This window comes from Euprymna scolopes, chromosome 5 (assembly GCF_053919585.1).
Source record: "Euprymna scolopes isolate OS-2025 chromosome 5, ASM5391958v1, whole genome shotgun sequence".
NCBI classification, from domain to species: domain Eukaryota; kingdom Metazoa; phylum Mollusca; class Cephalopoda; order Sepiida; family Sepiolidae; genus Euprymna; species Euprymna scolopes.
Window position 1 is genome coordinate 85,206,002 of NC_136486.1, and position 17,600 is coordinate 85,223,601.

Genomic DNA, 17,600 nt, shown 5'->3' on the forward strand with positions numbered 1-17,600 from the left:
ATTGAGAACTTTTATTATCACACAAGCTGAAAGGCCAGTGGGTTCTTTGATATAACAGGGGCATATTCGATATGAATCTTTCTGTTTAGAGCACAATTGAACCATGATACTTGACATTTTGCATTTTAAACTTTAATTCAAGCCATTATATATAAAAATAATATAAAATCAACACTAGGTTCACTACAATGCAATGTAGACTAAAATGTATTGTGCACTTATCACTGCAGGGAAGGCATGTGAAGCTTCCTCCATGTCCTTGACTAGAGCAAATTAATCAATTGATTTGTTTGGAAAAAAAATGGACAATTCACTGATTTTGCTAACAATAACAACAATGTGAGTGTGAAACATTCTTTGATCATTATTCAATCTCGAGCAACGTCGGGTCTCCCTACTATTTTTCGATAAATATTTTCTTACAGCAAGTTTGATCACAAATGAAGATTCTAAACGCAAATTTCATGTTAAGTCGACATTACATTACTCCATATATTTATTTCTTTATGTACTATGTATGCTCCACCAGTCATGAACACAGAATGTTCTCACAATTTGGTGACAATCTTTATCCTCACATTTTTTGATTACTGATAACATTTATTAAAATTAGTTTTGTTTTCACACATTCCTTCTTTAACAACAAATCACATTCTAATCTTAATCCGTATTTTATCAGCTTTCTCATTATTGTAATAGGTATTATTATGATTATTACTTTTTTCACCTCCCTAGTGGCAATCTTGTGACATTAGTTTTATATCATTTATTTGGTTTAAATCATAGTATATTTGACATATAGTTATGTAATGGTATGACAAGGATAAACGTGAGATTTGACTTACAGACTATACAGCATACAAATTTTGTGGTCGATTAATTTTATTCATGTTAGTGTGACAGTAATTGAGTCCAAGCAAAATACAAAGATTTGACTACATGTACATGTGCAGTACAATGACTTTCACACAGCTGTTACATTTTGGTATGCACACAAAAAAATATATATATATATATATATATATATATATATATATATATATATACTAGCAAAAGTACCCATCGTTGACTGGGTTCAAAAACAGCCTACAAAAAATGGACTCTGATTTATGAAAGTGTGATAGGTTATGAAAAGGAAGGGTTGTAAAGAGATAGCTTCAAATTTGGGGGTATCAAAACCAAAGCAAAATATGATGAAAGTAAAAATAAAATAGATAAACCCCATAATTTATTATATTATACCTGTTCACACTGAAACACTTATCACAATATTCTGTGGATCTATATTAAAAAACCTTGTTAAACTTTGTGACATATTTCCATTCTATGGAGATCAGGTGCGAACGAACACCCCATAATTTTATTATACCATATTTCTTCAAACTGAAACATAATTATTAAAGTATACTTATGCAGATAGATATGAAAAGACTTTATTAAAGTTTGTGCCTATTTCCATTCTATGGAGGCCAGGCGCAAATGCAGACCCCACAATTTTATTATACCATCCCTATTTAAGTTAAAACATACTTATGAAAGTATTATTATGTACATCTATATCAAAAACACTTGTAAACGTTTTTTTTTAATTGTAAAATTTTTCATTTCCATACTTTGTGGACCAGGCACGTACGCAGACCCCACAATTTTAATGAATCATCGTTATGCCAGATCAAACATACCCATTCCTGTGTCTTGATACATCTTCTATCATTATATGTGATCAGTTTTCTATAATAGTCAACCATATAGGAGCCTATTCGTGACCAGACACACACACAGACGTTCAGCTTTATATTATATATATATATATATATATATATATATATATATATATATATATATATATATCTCATTATCTTCTCCCTCTTGGCTTAAATAGAGCTAAACAAGAGAAAAGATAATGAAATCGTATGTATGATATAGAAAATATTAGAATCTTAGAAATATCTCTATCATTCTAGTAATCATAGGAGCTATCAAGCTCATAGAAAAGCGTTTTAAAAATTACTTTGTAGATATATAAGGTTGAGAAGAAAGTTTTTGCGGAATTTTTAATTTTAGTTTCAAATGATGTATTTTCAAATAAGTTTTTGTTGCAATACCTTTACTTTATATATGTATATATCATTTTAATGAGCATTTTTTGCTTTATTTAATTGTTTTAAAACAATTATGTCTTCTTTTCAGAACATTGAATACAAGATGGAAAAAAGCAAAGTTGCACAATTTTCTTATTTTAATTCGAGAGGCTGAAAAGCTGCTGAAACAGCTCGCAATATCAACAAAGCATTTAGCCCAGGAACCACTACTGAATGCACAACACAATGGTGGTTTAAGAAATTTTGTGGTGGCAACAAGAGTCTTGAAGATGATGAGCGTAATGGCTGACCATTATGCTCATCATTGACAATGCTCAATTAAGAGCGTTAGTCAAGCCAATCCATGCACAGTTGTAATGTATACAACAATTTCCAATTACTTGAGAGATTGAAAAGACAAAAAACCTGATAAATGGGTGCCTCACAAATTGAACGACAACCAAAAGAAATGCTGTTATGAAGTGGCATCTTCCCTTTTACACAACAAAAACAACCCGTTTCTCGACTGGGTTGTGACTTGTGATGAAAAGTGGGTTCTTTACGACAACCGGCAACGCTGAGTTCAATGGTTAGACGCTGAAGAAGCTCCAAGACACTTTCCAAAGCCAGAGTTGCACCAAAAGAAGGTTATGCAGACTGTTTGGTGGTCTGCGACCAGTCTCGTCCATTACAGTTTTTTGAATGTAGGCGAACCATTACGGCGGTGAAGTACTGTCAACAAATGAATGAAATGCATCAAATACTTCGACAACAACACTCAACGTTAGTCACAGAAAAGACCCAATTCTCCTCCATGACAATGCTCGACTGCACATTGCTAAATCAACCCTGCAGAAGTTGAATGAATTGGGCTATGAAACTCTGCCTCATCCGCCATACTCTCTAGACCAATTACCACTTTTTCAAGCATCTCGACAACTTTCTATGTGAAAAATGCTTCAAAAACCAAAACGATATCAAAAATACCTTCAGCAACTTCATCACCACCAGAATGCAAGATTTTTATGTTACTGGCATAAATACACTTGTTTTGTGTTGGCAAAAGCATGTTCATTCTGATGGTGCTTATTTTGATCAAAAAAAGGTTTTGTTTGAGCCAAGGTATGTTCATCTGAATTAATCAAAAACCATAAGAACTTTCTTGTCGACCTGATACCTAGTTAACCAAGTGCAAGAGAGATATAAACAATTCAACTTAAAGGAACAATTATAATTTTTAAAAGAATGCTTGATTAGAGTCTCTGAAATAGTGTGTGAATCCCGTAGGATGCTCCATCCCCTGTAAAAACAAAAAGATAAGAAAATCGAATACATAGATGTATGATGTTTTCAAAAGAGATAAAGAGATGTGCAGCTGCTTTGTTCTTCACATATAACTGGTGACTATTGACAATTTTTTTTTTTCTAACATTTTTTAATATTGTTTTTAAATTTCAAAACCACAATTTGTTCATTTTTTTTCAGTTGTGATGTGACATGGAAAGATGCAGAAGACCAACTGCAAATATATTTGCAACATTTGCGTTCACTTCGAAATCCTATAATTGAAAAGTTGAAAGTGTCAGAAACTCTGCAACAATATGCAGAGATGTATGACCTTTCCAAAGGAGATACGCAGCAGGTTTGTTTTTGACGCTTATGATTTTCAAAAAATTTTGCACCCTTTTTTATGAAAACAATGTATTTAAATGAAAAATAGATTGTTGTTACATTATTTAAATGAAGTACCAAATTTATCAAATTTTTGTATGTATGAACGTATTCTGTGAGTTATTCTATTAGTTTTATTTATATGAAGATTATTGTAAATCCAATCCCTAGCAATGCTATGTCAATACAGCAGATACATTATTACAGCAACAGCAACAATCCCTATCAAAAATATCTACAGTAATCCAGTGGATAAGATTGATCAATTGAGATGTGATTTTAATCCATATCAAATAGATTGAAAAAAAAAACAAGTATCTTAATGGGTTACATTAAATTTTTGTATAAATTGTTTTAATCCAAAATGAAAAATATTTTTTTTAAAAACATAAGGTCATCTACATATTCTTTTTTCTTTTTTAACAAAGTGTAAAGGTTATTTCTTAAACTAGAAATGCTAGATATATAAGTGCACACCATGTTGATCCTTAAGGATTGTTTTGGTACACAAACACACACAGACACATAATTATTTAATAATAAAGATTCAGTTATTACTCCTATATAGAATATTCAGTCTGAAGAGAATTGTTCAGACTGACCACATAATTGGAACTCCAGAACAAGTAAAATTTAACTCAGTTCTAACCAATGAAGTAAATTCTGTAACACAATTGAGTTGATAAATAAAGCCTATTTATGCCAAATCAAATAGACAAACATAGTCAGCCATCTTAACAGTGTTCAACAAATTATGAAGAAAGGAATTTGCAGTTTTAGCTTCGATTACATGGCTTATATTATCTCTAATGAAAGTGTCCAACTGAATTTTATAATTTATATATATATATATATATACATGAAGTCATTTTTATAATTTACTAACAGTCTGTCTGGCATTACCCAGTCGTAAGATATGCTTAAATATGATATTTTAATTCATGCAGATTATGTATTTATTATTATAGAGACAATTTTCTATTGATTATTATATTGATCTAATATATAGTAGTGAGATACAAAACTAAATATATATATATATATATATATATATATATATATATATATATATATATATATACAAGCTGTACCCTGCCACGCATTGCTGTGGCTCAAATTGGCGCAATGGAAAAAGTTAAAAAATGAGGAAATGCATGTTTTTTATAGGTTTAATTTTCTATTTTGTATAGGTGCACAGTTTATTTTGTTCCATTTTCTTAGCTGACATAGATATTTTTTTGGTTTGGTGACTCTTGAACACGTAACATAAATTGTCCATGTAAAAAACAGTCAGTGTATAGCTGTAAGCCACACAATTGTAAAGATTGTTCCCTGAGGTTTGTTGATGGTTATTGCAAATGACAATAAAATTGGAAAGTGCAATTTCTTAAAGTGTAATGGTGTATCCGGTGGAATCATAGGAACGCGCGGAATGAAGATATATTCACCTGTGAAAGGTCCCATTAAGATTGTTGTTTCTATGATATTGTTTGTTAATTTTTTTTACTGCAAGCCATGTGCCATTGCAAAGCTTGGATTTGTTTATATTTCACAACATGATAATTAGTACACCAATTTTCAGTTGCAGTACATGCAGTGGCATCCCTGGCAAATCTAGCTGTTGGATAATTAACCACTTTATCTGCTCCACAACAGCATGGATGGATTTATATTTGACTACTAACTCACTTGGAATTTTACGTTGAATAATAGCGTTAAGTTCATGGACGTCTTTGTAATGAGCTGCAAGAATAGCTTGTCCACTCAGTCAAGTGGAATTCATATAATTAATTTGAATATCTGGAAAAACCTTTTTAACCAACTCTTCTTTTGATGTAATAAAATTACAGAAGTTAAGAGTCAAAAAATTTTGCCCTTAACTCGGATCAGCTAGTACTTTTCCGTGCCCAATTTCCTACAAGTGATGCAAAAATTTCTCTGTGGATCGAGCAGTCTGCAACTTTTGCATATTCTGAGTTAAGTTTAATGTCTTCACATGGCACCCAAAAGTAGAGTAATTGAGGCAAGCATTTATTTCATCTGCTGGTGTTGATTGAGGAATTGCAGGTAACATTTGTCTGAATTCTCCTGCAAGCAATATTACTGCATTCCCAAATGGTCTGACATTATCATGCTAAGCTTGCAAGGACCAACCAAGAGCTTCAAGTGATTTTTTGTGTGCCATTGTGCATTCATCGAAAACAATAACTTTGCATTTTTGCAATATTTTTCCCCATACTGGATGTTTTGGAGGTGTTGAACATGAGATTTTTTAAATATTTAATGTTTAATAATAGTTTTAAAGTAGAATAAGTAGTTCTATTTTGTAGCAAAGTCGCAGGTATTCTGCTTGCAGCAAGGGCTAAGGCTATGTCATTTTGTCACTGAATGGCTGCCAAAATCAATTTAATTAGAAAGGTTTTACGAGTTACTCCTGGCGCTGTTCAAGGTAGCAGTAATTTCCAAATAACTTCTAATCTCACAGTAAGTAAATTAGGTGACTAAAATAGGATTTATCCATGTTTTGACAATGCCTTATTCACTGTAATTAATTTAGGAGACTGAAATAGGATGAGGGATTAGAGATGAACAGATAGAGAGAAAGTGAGAGAAATAGAGAAAGGAGATAACCTCCCCTGCACAGCATACTGAGATAACCTCCCCTGCACAGCATACTGAGAAAACCTCCTTTCTCTCTTGCAGCCAGGCCTTCTTTACCCATGTCATCGAATCTGCCTTGTTCTTTTCTGATGGGATCAGCTCTACAGATACCTTCAATTGGAATTCCGATATCAAATCTGCAAGTGCTCCAAGCCTGCGGTTGTTCAGCATTTCTGCAGCACCTCTAGTCCTAACTCTCTTATCGCCAGTCACTGCTGACCTGATCCATGAAACTACCGTTGCCAAATCGGATTTGATTTCAATCGTTTTTAATCCCCACTTCAGGGCCAGATTGATTCCTTTCATAGCGACCTCCAGTTTGGCTACGTTGATATGGGAATAGTCGTTTTTCTTCCTTAACCACGCCGCATCTTCCACAGTTACACCTCCCATCTCTAATATGACGCCCAATGCCAGACTGCTGGCATCACACCAAATCACCCCTGCATCTCCGCCGCTGACGTACCATTTCCCCTTTACTGGGTCTTCTTTCGTCACTCTCGCGATGATTTCTTGTAGCATGTTCGTGACCTCCTTCGTCACACGGCCCTCCCAGCCATCAGTGCCCGTTTGTTGTTTAATAAAGCTGCACACTATCCTGAGCCAGCCGGAGATTGGATAGTGTCCCACCAGTCTCCTGCAGACCGAGAAGAGTTCTCGTTTTGTCAGGTCGGTTCCGATTTCGGGTATTGCATTCCCTCGTCTAAAGACAAAGCTTCCTTTGCCATCTCGGCATAGTTTCAACCCCAACGCCGCTTCTCCATCCAGGGACTCTGCCGGTTTTGCAGTCAACCCATACATCACGACATGGCCTCTCACTTTCTCTGCTGTCACCTCTGCTTCCTCCACGAGAATGTCGTCAATGTACAAACTAGTGGCCTTGTCCACTGTACAGTCTTTACTCAGCACTGTCTTCAGCATGGCAATCATAATTTTTGGGGCTGAGCTCTGCCCAAAAGCCTAACTTTGTCAGGCAATACAACTTCCCCTTGAACCGGACCAATTGATGTTTCAAGAGTTTTTCATCTACATGGATCTGGAGATAAACCGACTTGAGGTCGACAATCTTAGTGGCTTGCTTCATCCTCCTCCATTTCCTCATCACCTCTTCGCATACATCAATCCCCTTTCTAGTGTGGCAGGCTACGTATCTTTTTAATTCTCTGAAATCCAGTACCAGTCTAACTTTATTCTTTGTGGGTTGAACAACCACCAGTAATGGTAGCACTCCTTTTTCTTCCCCTGTCCACGGTTTTAGAATTCTCTCCTCTATCCACCTCTCCACTTCTTCCTCGAATCCTTTTCTTATTTCTCCTCGCAGTGTTTTCTCGTAGCAGCTTACTTGTTTCATAGTTCCTGAGGCCCGGAGATCCATTTCCATTCCACCGTCCATCTCTCACCATCGAACCTCACCAGGAAATCCTTGTCCTCGATGCAGCAAGCCTCTGGTTTTTGGGTCCTGATATTTCTATCACCTTCCATTCCTGCCATTCCTACTGCGCCGAGGCGTCCAAAAGTTACTTGGCTCCCTCTCAACGTAGCGACCCCCAGTTGGTTGATCGCACTTACACCTAAAACCACATCAACATCACCAACCAGACGATCCAACACCAGGACTCGTAGTCCAATAGGCACACCTTGCACCAATATTTCTGCTGTTGTCTCTCCCAGGCATTTCACCTCCCTGCCATCCACGGTCTTAATACTCCTGGCTCCACTCCATGATCTAGCGACATTCTTCGTTACCAACGTTGTGGTGCAGCCTAAGTCAACAAGGGCCATGGCTCTCTTCCCATTGACTACTACCGGTAACTGAGGCAAATGGCTCCCCTTCACTCGTTTCCCTGGTCCCGTGCAGCAACGCAATAGTGGCTAATGTGCCCCACTCGTCCACATCAGTAGCAGATGACCCCCGGTTTCAGCTCTTTGCAGTCCTTGAGCAGGTGAGGACCCTGGCACCGGAAGCACTTGATGGCAGGCCTCCCCTCCTGTTGCCTCGCTGCCTGTCTCTCATCATTCAAGTGGGGCCTCATGCACTTATTTCCACTCACAGCTGCAGCCACGATTGGGCCCTTGGCATTCTTGACTAGGACTCTGGCATGGACCAAGAGATCATCCACTTCCATCGTATTGATCTCAGTGATTCTCTGCATGTTCGCGGAGATTTCTTCTGGGAAGCCATTCACTAGGTATAGCTTTACCGTCATCTCCAGACTCCTCCCCACGTAACCAGCCAATCCTGCCAGTCTTCTGATCTCCGCAGCAAAGACGTCCACAGACTCACCGGTCCACCTCAAACTTGCAAGCTTGCCGAGTGCTTCAAATGGACTTTTAGCGAAAGCCAATTTCAGTCTTTGCTCCACTGAGGCAAGGTCTCCCTTATCTTCATTGCGCATCTGCTGGAAAATAGTGAGGGCTTCCCCCTCTAAGTAGAGCGGCAGCAGGGTGACCATGTCTTCGATTTTTTGCAAACTTTCCACCATCTTTAATTTTTCCAGCCATTTAATTAGGTCACCCTCCCCAGTGAAGGGTCTCAACATCTGAGTTGAGAGTCTCCAGTCAGCCATGTTAAACTGCTTGACTCGCTGAAATAGCTTCTAGGGTTATAATCAGGATTTGGTTCTGGGGTTCGGGAAGGAATGAGTCACTCTCTCGACAACAGCACGTTTCTGCCCTCTTCTTTTCCAATCGACCACACCTGGCCTCTCGCCACCAATGTCACACCGCACAATCCGAACGTCAGCAATACAAAATTCTTTTCCAGAGAAGATGTTCACAACTCTTCTCTCTCCTGCCCCAGGGAATTTTTCCCAACTTTTAAATCCTCCTATCTAGAAAAAAAAAATGAAGAGACAGGAAAAAAAAATAGCTTCTCCCATCATGCTCTGCCTTCCCAAGATGCCCTTCGTGTATACAAATGCGCTGGCCATCCTTTCCTTCTTCTTTCCCAAAGAGCGATGCAGATACGCCCAGTACGTTTCTTTTTTTTTTTTCTTCTTTTCTAACCATATACCCCACAATAGAGGAATTGAGAGATAGACAGAGAGAGGGAAGAGTTAGAAACAGAGAGGTAGCGAGACAGAGGAAAGGAGAGAGAGAAGTGGAGTTAGAGAGAGAAAGGTGCTCAAAGAGAGATGGAGAGGGTGATAGATTGAGGGAGAGATGGATGGAGAGAGATATTAAGAGAAGAAGAAAAAGAGGGGGAGAGAAACAGAGCGTGAACTACGCTTCACCGTTTTTTTCCTTGATCAGTAGAGGAGAAATCCTTCGAGACTGAGGCAAATTTGACTTTTGTTACTATCCAGAGTACCCTTTTTTCGTGAGCTAGAGTTTCCACGCATTAGAAACTGACCGGGTTATCTGTACTTTCACCTAACAATTTAAAAACAAAAAGATATTGTGAAACATGACGTTAACAGCCGGATAAAGCTGAGTGTTGCCGATGTAATAATAACAAAGCTATGTGAAAGAAATTATAAAGTAAAATTTTAAATGTAGAAACAAAACATCAACAGAAAAAAACACAAAAAACCTACCGTTCATTTGTATTTCTTATTAAATGTTTATAGAAAATGTCATTTTTTTTTTTTTGTCAAATAAATAAATTTTAAGCTATTTTTGCTATAAATAATAGCAAATTCATTAATTTTTACGACTTGCCCCAGCGTATTATAAACACCCCAACCTCCCCATGTTAAAAACGGCTTTTGGAATATCCCCTCCCCCCCAACATCCCCATGTTAAGAACGACTTTCGAGGTTTGGGGGGTGTTTAATTTGAAAGCCGTTTTTAACATGGGGAGGTTATTGTGTTTATAATACGCTGGGGCAAGTCATAAAAATTAACCAGCAGCTTTCTTGTTACAGTATTTTTTTTATGGTTTAGAAAAAGTGAAACAAACTTTTTTGTGTATTTTTTGTTTTTTGTCAAGTATTTAAACAACAAACAAAACTGGTATATATTGCCGAATCCCGGCGAGTAGTTTTATCTTTAATAATTTTTTTGTTATGCCGATTACAAAGATTTTTCCAAATCTCAGTACCCTGTATATCAAATTTCGAGTCTGTAGATTAAAAATTGACAGTTATTGTGTAGGGAAATGTACACAGACAGACACACAGATACGTTCACTTTTATATATACATAGATAGAGTTGCCTGGGTGTTTGTAGGTGCATGCTGAGCAAAAAAAACGGTCAAATTTTTTAAACTTTGACCCTTATATCTAAAATTTCAAGTGTTTAAACCCAAAATTGGCGAAGGAGTTTGGTAGAGTTCTCAAAGGTCAAATCGTTGAACTTTGACTCCTTAACAGCCAAATTTCTGGCCGACAACCGATCACATAGATTTTCCCAAATCTCAGTACCCTGTATATCAAATTTCGAGTCTTTAGACTAAAAATTGACAGAGTTATTGCAAAGGGAAATGTACACAGACAGACACGCAGACATGTTCACTTTTATAGATATATAATACATGACAGTTGAATTGTGTTTACATTTGATTCGTTGTCGATTTTATTTGTGAAATAATGTGTGAAATTGTCCACATCATCATCGTTAGTCTCAACCAAACTTTTTATTTAAAAAAAAAAAAGTGTAAGTGTCTTTAATACATGACAGTTGGATTGTGTTTACGTTTGATTCGGTCGTCGATTTTATTTGTGAAATAATGTGTGAAATTGTCCACATCATCATCATTTTCTACTGCAAAAGTGTTAGTCTTATAGCAAAACTTTTTTGTAAAAATAAGAACAAGATGTAAATCCGTGCCTTTTTTTTTTTTGTCAATCTCATTTAATCGTGCCCATCACCATCATTGTCGTCCTGATCATTGAGTATTTAAGACTTTTGGAATGTTCCTTCATGTGTATTATGTGTACGTATGGATGTGCGTGTGTATGCGTATGTGTGTGCTTCTACGTGTGTATCTTTGCATGCGTGTGCACATGCATATGTATGTTGACATGTGTTTATTTCTATGTGTGTGTGGGGTGGAGAGGGCTCCCGTAAGTCATGGTGAAGGCAACCCCTCTAGCAGAAGCAAATCTCTGATTAAAAAAAACCACAAAGCGGGAGACCAGTACCCGCATTAAGCTGGTCTACAGTTTGACTTGTTGCTGGCTATCTTGCTCTTGCTTGTTGCTGGATGTCAACATTTTGAACCGCGAAAGAGATTTAGCTGTTGTACAAAGCTAAAACTCTGTAACATCATCTTTGTATAGATACTCCCTCAGGCATTTGTCTATAAAAAAAAAGAAGTCCTGTGGCGATAAAAAAGCTCTGACGTATGTAGGCCTGAAATGCTGGATGCATGTAACAATTGATCTGCCATCATTATATGTATCTATGTATATATATTTATATATGTGCATGTGTGTGTATATGTATTTATATCGATGTGTATATGTATATGTATGTTTGTGTGTGTATGTATATACATTTATATATGTTTGTATGCATCTGTGTATATATACATATATGTGTGTATATGTATGTATGCACATATATGCGCATGTGTATGTGTATGAATGCATATATATATATATATATATATATATATATATATATGTGTATGTAGGTAAGTGTATGTATATATATATGTGCATATGTGTACGTATGTGTAAGTGTATGTGTGTGTATATGTAGATATATGTGTATGTATGCATGTGGGTATGTATATGTATGTATGTGTATTATGCATTGTGTATGTATATGGGTATATATGAGCGTATGTTTATAGATATGTATGTATGTATGCCAATGACCGTCTTGTGTATGTTTGCACGTGTGTATGTATGTATGTATGTATATATGTGTGTGATATGTATGTGTGTGCGTGCGTGCATAGATATGTATGTATACCAATGATCGTCTTCAGTGTCATGTCTGCTTGAGCATGTGAATTCGCCGGCAGGACTAAATGTTATTTTCGGGCTCATCAACTTTCAGTATTTTAGGGAGTGGCACTCGTCTGACAAGGCGTTGCAATCATCATATATATATATATATATATATATATATATATATAAAAGTGAACGTGTCTGTGTATCTGTCTGTCTGTCTGTGTACATTTCCCTACGCAATAACTCTGTCAATTTTAAGTCTACAGACTCGAAATTTGATATACAGGGTACTGAGATTTGGGAAAATCGATGTGATAGGTTTTCGGACAGAAATTTGGCGATTAAGGGGTCAAAGTTCAACGATTTGATCTTTGAGAACTCTACCAAACTCCTCCGACAATTTGGGTCTAAACACTTGAAATTTTAAATATAGGTTCCTTGGACATGGATCTAACTTAATAACTTGATTTGAGCCCAAAACAATAAATTTTAAGGGGTCATAATAGGGGTCAAAGTTTTTTTTTTTGCTCAACATACTCCTCCAAATACCCGGGCAACACTGGGCATCCATGCTAGTATATATATATATATATATATATATATATATATAAATTCACCTGTCATACCTTTTTTAAAAAATGGAATCGGCCAATCTGTGAGAACAAGATTCAGGCATATATATATATATATATATATATATATATAATTATTTACTATAATAATTAAATACCTACAGACACTAGTGTTTCATCCTTTTGTGAATCATCAGTGCAGGATGTCATGATTAACACCGGTCGATAGATTCAAGCCTGGCAACAGAAGCCATCTCTAGCTTCATTAGCAAGGACCTAATCTATTCGGCCACCGTTGACCGCAAGAAATACTGTTGAAATTTAAACATTTATTTTAAATGTTTTTTTATCTCTGTCAGAGTACTCTAATCATTATATATATATATATATATATATATATATATATATATAATGATTAGAGTATATATATATAATATAATGATTAGAGTACTCTGACAGATATCAAAAAACATTTAAAATAAATGTTTAAATTCAATTTTCAGGTATATATATATATATATATATATATATATATATATATATAAATTCACCACTCATCCCTTTCTTAAAAGATGAAATCACTTGATCAGTGGAGACAAGATGCAAGTTAGCTAGCAATGTCCACAGAGTTGTATGTGTGTGTATGTATATATGTATATATATATTGATTTTTTTGGAAAATAATGTGTGAGTTTGTTTATATTATTGTCATGTGCTACAGAAGAATGAGTCTAAAACAAACTTTATTTAAAAAAAAAAAATCCAAACGTCTTTAAATCGTTTTCACTTGGACTGTTTTCTCGTTGGTTCTTACGTTGATTTGTTTGGAAAATTATGTGCTGATCACTTACTATTTATGACTTTAGGACTATTTATTCATGTGTATTTTGCATGTATATGTGTGTGTATATGCGTATATGTGTGCCTCTACGTGATTATGTTTGTATGTGTATGCACAAGCATACGTATGTTGGCGTACATTTGTATGTACGCATGTGTTTATTTCCATGTGTAATGGGGTGAAGAGGGCTCCCATAAGCCGTGGTGAAGGCAACCCCTCTAGGAGAAGCAAATCTCTGAGTTAAAAAACATGAAGCGGAAGACCAGTACCCGCATTAAGCTGGTCTGCAGTTTGACTTGTTGCTGGTTATCTTGCTCTTGCTTGTTGCTGGATGTCAACATTTTGAACCGAGAGAGAAATTTAGCTGTTGTACAAAGCTAAAACTCTGTAATACCATCAGGTATAGATACTCCCTCAGGCATTTGTCTATAAAAAAAAAATGGTCCTATTACTATGGAAAAGTTGTGACGCGTGTAGGTCTGAAATGCTGGAAGCATGTAATAATTGATCTGCCATCATTATATGTATCTATGTATAGGTGTATGTATGTTTATGTACATGTGTGTGTATATGCGTGTATATCTATGTGTATATGTATGTATGTGCATGTATGTATATAGGCGTGTGTATGTGTATTTATGCATGTGTATGTGTATGTATGCATATATATGTGTATGTAAGTATGAGCATGTACGTATATGTGTATGAGTGCATATTTATGTACGTGTATGTATATGTACCTATTTACTATGCCTCCCCACGGGACAGAGTTAGACACCAGGGTCGTTAGTGTATGCATATATGTATGTGCATATGTGTACGTATGGGTATATGTATGTATATGTGTATGTATGTATGTATGTATATCTGTATGTATGCATGTGTGTCTGTATACATATGTATGTATATCATTCATGGTGTATCTATATATGTGTATATGTTCACAGATATGTATGTGTGTATGTGTAGATATGTATATTTGCGTTTATATATATATATGTATGTATGCCAATGACCGTCTTGTGTATGTTTATGTATGTATAGGTATGTCTATGTATGCAGATATGTAATGTCTATGTATGTATGCATATATGTATGTGGGTTATTTGTATGTGTATATGTGTATGCATGTGTATATACATATGCATGCGTGCATGTATATATATATATATATATATATATATATATATATATATATATATATATATACACCAATGACCGTTTTCAATGTCATGTCTGCTTGTGCGTGTGAATTTTGCCAGCAGGACTAAAGTCATTTTCGGATCATGGACTTTCAGTACCTGAGGGAGTGGCACTCGTCTGACAAGACGTTGCAATCATCATATATATATATATATATATATATATATATATATATATATATGAGTCATTTTATAATTAAAAAAAATTTTTATTACATGTACATGGGGTCCTTTTATTAAAAAAATACATAAAGATTTTATCAAGTAAATTTAATTATTTCCTTAGATTTTGATTTAATACTTTTTTATTTTAAAAAATGTCGAATTATGAATAGAAGTGGAGTTTGATATTTTCTTTTTGTTATATTTTTAGTTGAAGAAATTTCACATTCAACTGTTATTGGACAACGTACCTATTGATGTATTAAATGAAATGCTATCTATTAAATCAATTTCAAATTGGAATCTTTCAAAAATCGTCAACCAAGCTTTAGAGTATTGTACAGATTACATTCGGTGAGTAAATATTTTCAATTTCACTTGATATGATTTTAATTTGAGTCACACATCATCTAAATGTAATTAAGAATAAAAATTGACCATCATTTCATTATTTAACTTACTTTATGTATCCAGCATTGTCCGGATGAAGGCATTGCAGATAACGATTCATAATCTAGTAATATGTGTATTTTTTTTTTGGTAAATTTTAAATAGGAATGGTAAAAATTTGTTTTAGTTTTCTCTTATTTTATTTATGATTTCAATAAGCAAGCAATAGTAAAAAGGAAAATAAAAATTCAATATTTGATTATGAAAGTTATATCAAGAGATGATGTCTGATGGTTTTATATTCACTGGTCACGAAACTACCAGACTTTATGGTTGTTATTTTTATTCATTTATTTTTGTTTTATTAATGAATCATCTATTTTCAAGACCTGGGCGTTGTTTGAGTTAAAGAGATTTTTAGTTGGACTATGATTGCCACTAATGGGTGAAGTGGGTAGATTAGTTAACAGGACTTGAATTATTGAAGCTCAGCAATTGTTTGTTTATATTAGACTTGAAAACGATCATATTGCAGTCAGCTGGGAAATAACCTTGTATTTTTTTATTTTTCACAAATAAGATGTTCTAGGAAAGAAACTTTGTTCGTAGAATTTTGGTTTTTGATACAGAGAGACAGAAAGAAAGGAATGTTGTTTCTGTAGTTGTATTTAGGCAAGCTTTTACTGTTAATATTTTATGGAATTTTAATCCATTTTAAAGATTTTCAAAAAAGTGGTCTTTATTATAGATTGGAGGATTTCTTATTGTTACGCATTAATCTTTATTATAGATTGGAGGATATGTGCCTGTCATAACTTTTTATTTAAAAGTTTATCAAAAATTTTCTTCTATGGAATCATTTTTTTCTTAGAAGTATTTTTCAATAATTCTTTTCCAAAAAATGACATGACTTTTTTTTATGTTATAAGTGATGTTTTTAACTTTTTTATACAGAGACTCAAGTAAACATAATGATATTTTTAAAAAATCAGATGGGATTGATGTAATTGAAAGTATTATCCACAATATTCTTGGCCATAAGGAAGTGAGGTAAGTATTTTGACATTGTTTCTGAATTTTTGAGATGAGGATTGATTATTTGGATTCTTCAAACTACTATTTTCATCTTCAGTGTTATTTTCACAGCATTTTGGTTGATGTAACCTCCGACCTTCTTAAGTTGTATCTTGTTGAACTTGTGAATCTGCATGGAATTTTGAAGGGAATCCTTTATTTAATCTATGGAAGTAACATGCTCTCATTCCTTCAGTCATGTCTGTGTGAAAGTCCTAAGTAATTCATAATTGTATTCTGAGTATCACTCACACTGAGGATTGAATCTTCAACCTCCAGAAAAGTGTAACTTACAACTGAATTTTACCAATTACTTTATCCACTATGCCACAGAAAGATTCCTGAATTCAACAAAATACACTTGAAGAAGGTCGGAGGTTACATCGGCTGAAACGTTGTGAAAATAACATTCAAGATGAGAACAGCAATCCAGAGCATCCAAATAATATGTATTTTGACATATTCTATTTGATGTTTCAAACAAGAAGAATTAGTTAATTCAAAATATATCTGTCATCAATTTTTATTTACTGTATATTATTAAATAGAACTTTATGCGGTTATACGGCATAATCATGTTGACACACCGGTTCTCATCAGATCATTGAAGTTAAGCAACATTGAGCTTGGTTAGTTCCAGATGAGTGACCCTCTGGGAATTCTAGGTGCTGTATGTGCTCTCCGCTTATCTCAGCATTGTTTCTATTCGTCCTGAACTCACACACACACACATATATACATATATACATATATATATATATATATATATATATATATATATATAAATCTAGGCTTGAGATATTCAAAAGTAGGAACTAATGAACTTAATGAGATTGTTAGATAGTACTCAATAACACGAGCAAAATATTTTTTATTTATTCGAAGGTAAACCTTTACATTTGGTTGCTACAAACAGCCATCTGTTTCAGTCAATGAGACCTCATCAGGTGACCTTGAACCATTCAACACTTTTTTCTTTAGCGTCGAATGGTTCACAATCGCCTGATGAAGTTTCATTGACTAAAACAGATGGCTGTTTGTAGTGATCAAATGTAATTTGATTAAATAATAATGTTGAATCAGAAGAGAGGTATAATTGGAG

The 17,600-nt window shown here is 34.7% G+C and overlaps 1 protein-coding gene across 3 annotated transcripts in view; it reads left to right on the forward strand.

Annotated features, from left to right (window-relative positions):
• LOC145276919 (NBAS subunit of NRZ tethering complex-like) overlaps positions 1–17,600 on the forward strand; it is a 199,874-nt gene that overhangs the window by 167,281 nt on the left and 14,993 nt on the right. For all 3 annotated transcript variants that reach the window (XM_080128386.1, XM_080128388.1, XM_080128387.1), the window contains 3 exons: positions 3,567–3,723; positions 15,246–15,388; positions 16,379–16,474. In XM_080128386.1, the coding sequence (XP_079984512.1) occupies positions 3,567–3,723; positions 15,246–15,388; positions 16,379–16,474 (396 nt within the window). The remainder of the gene's footprint in view (positions 1–3,566; positions 3,724–15,245; positions 15,389–16,378; positions 16,475–17,600) is intronic.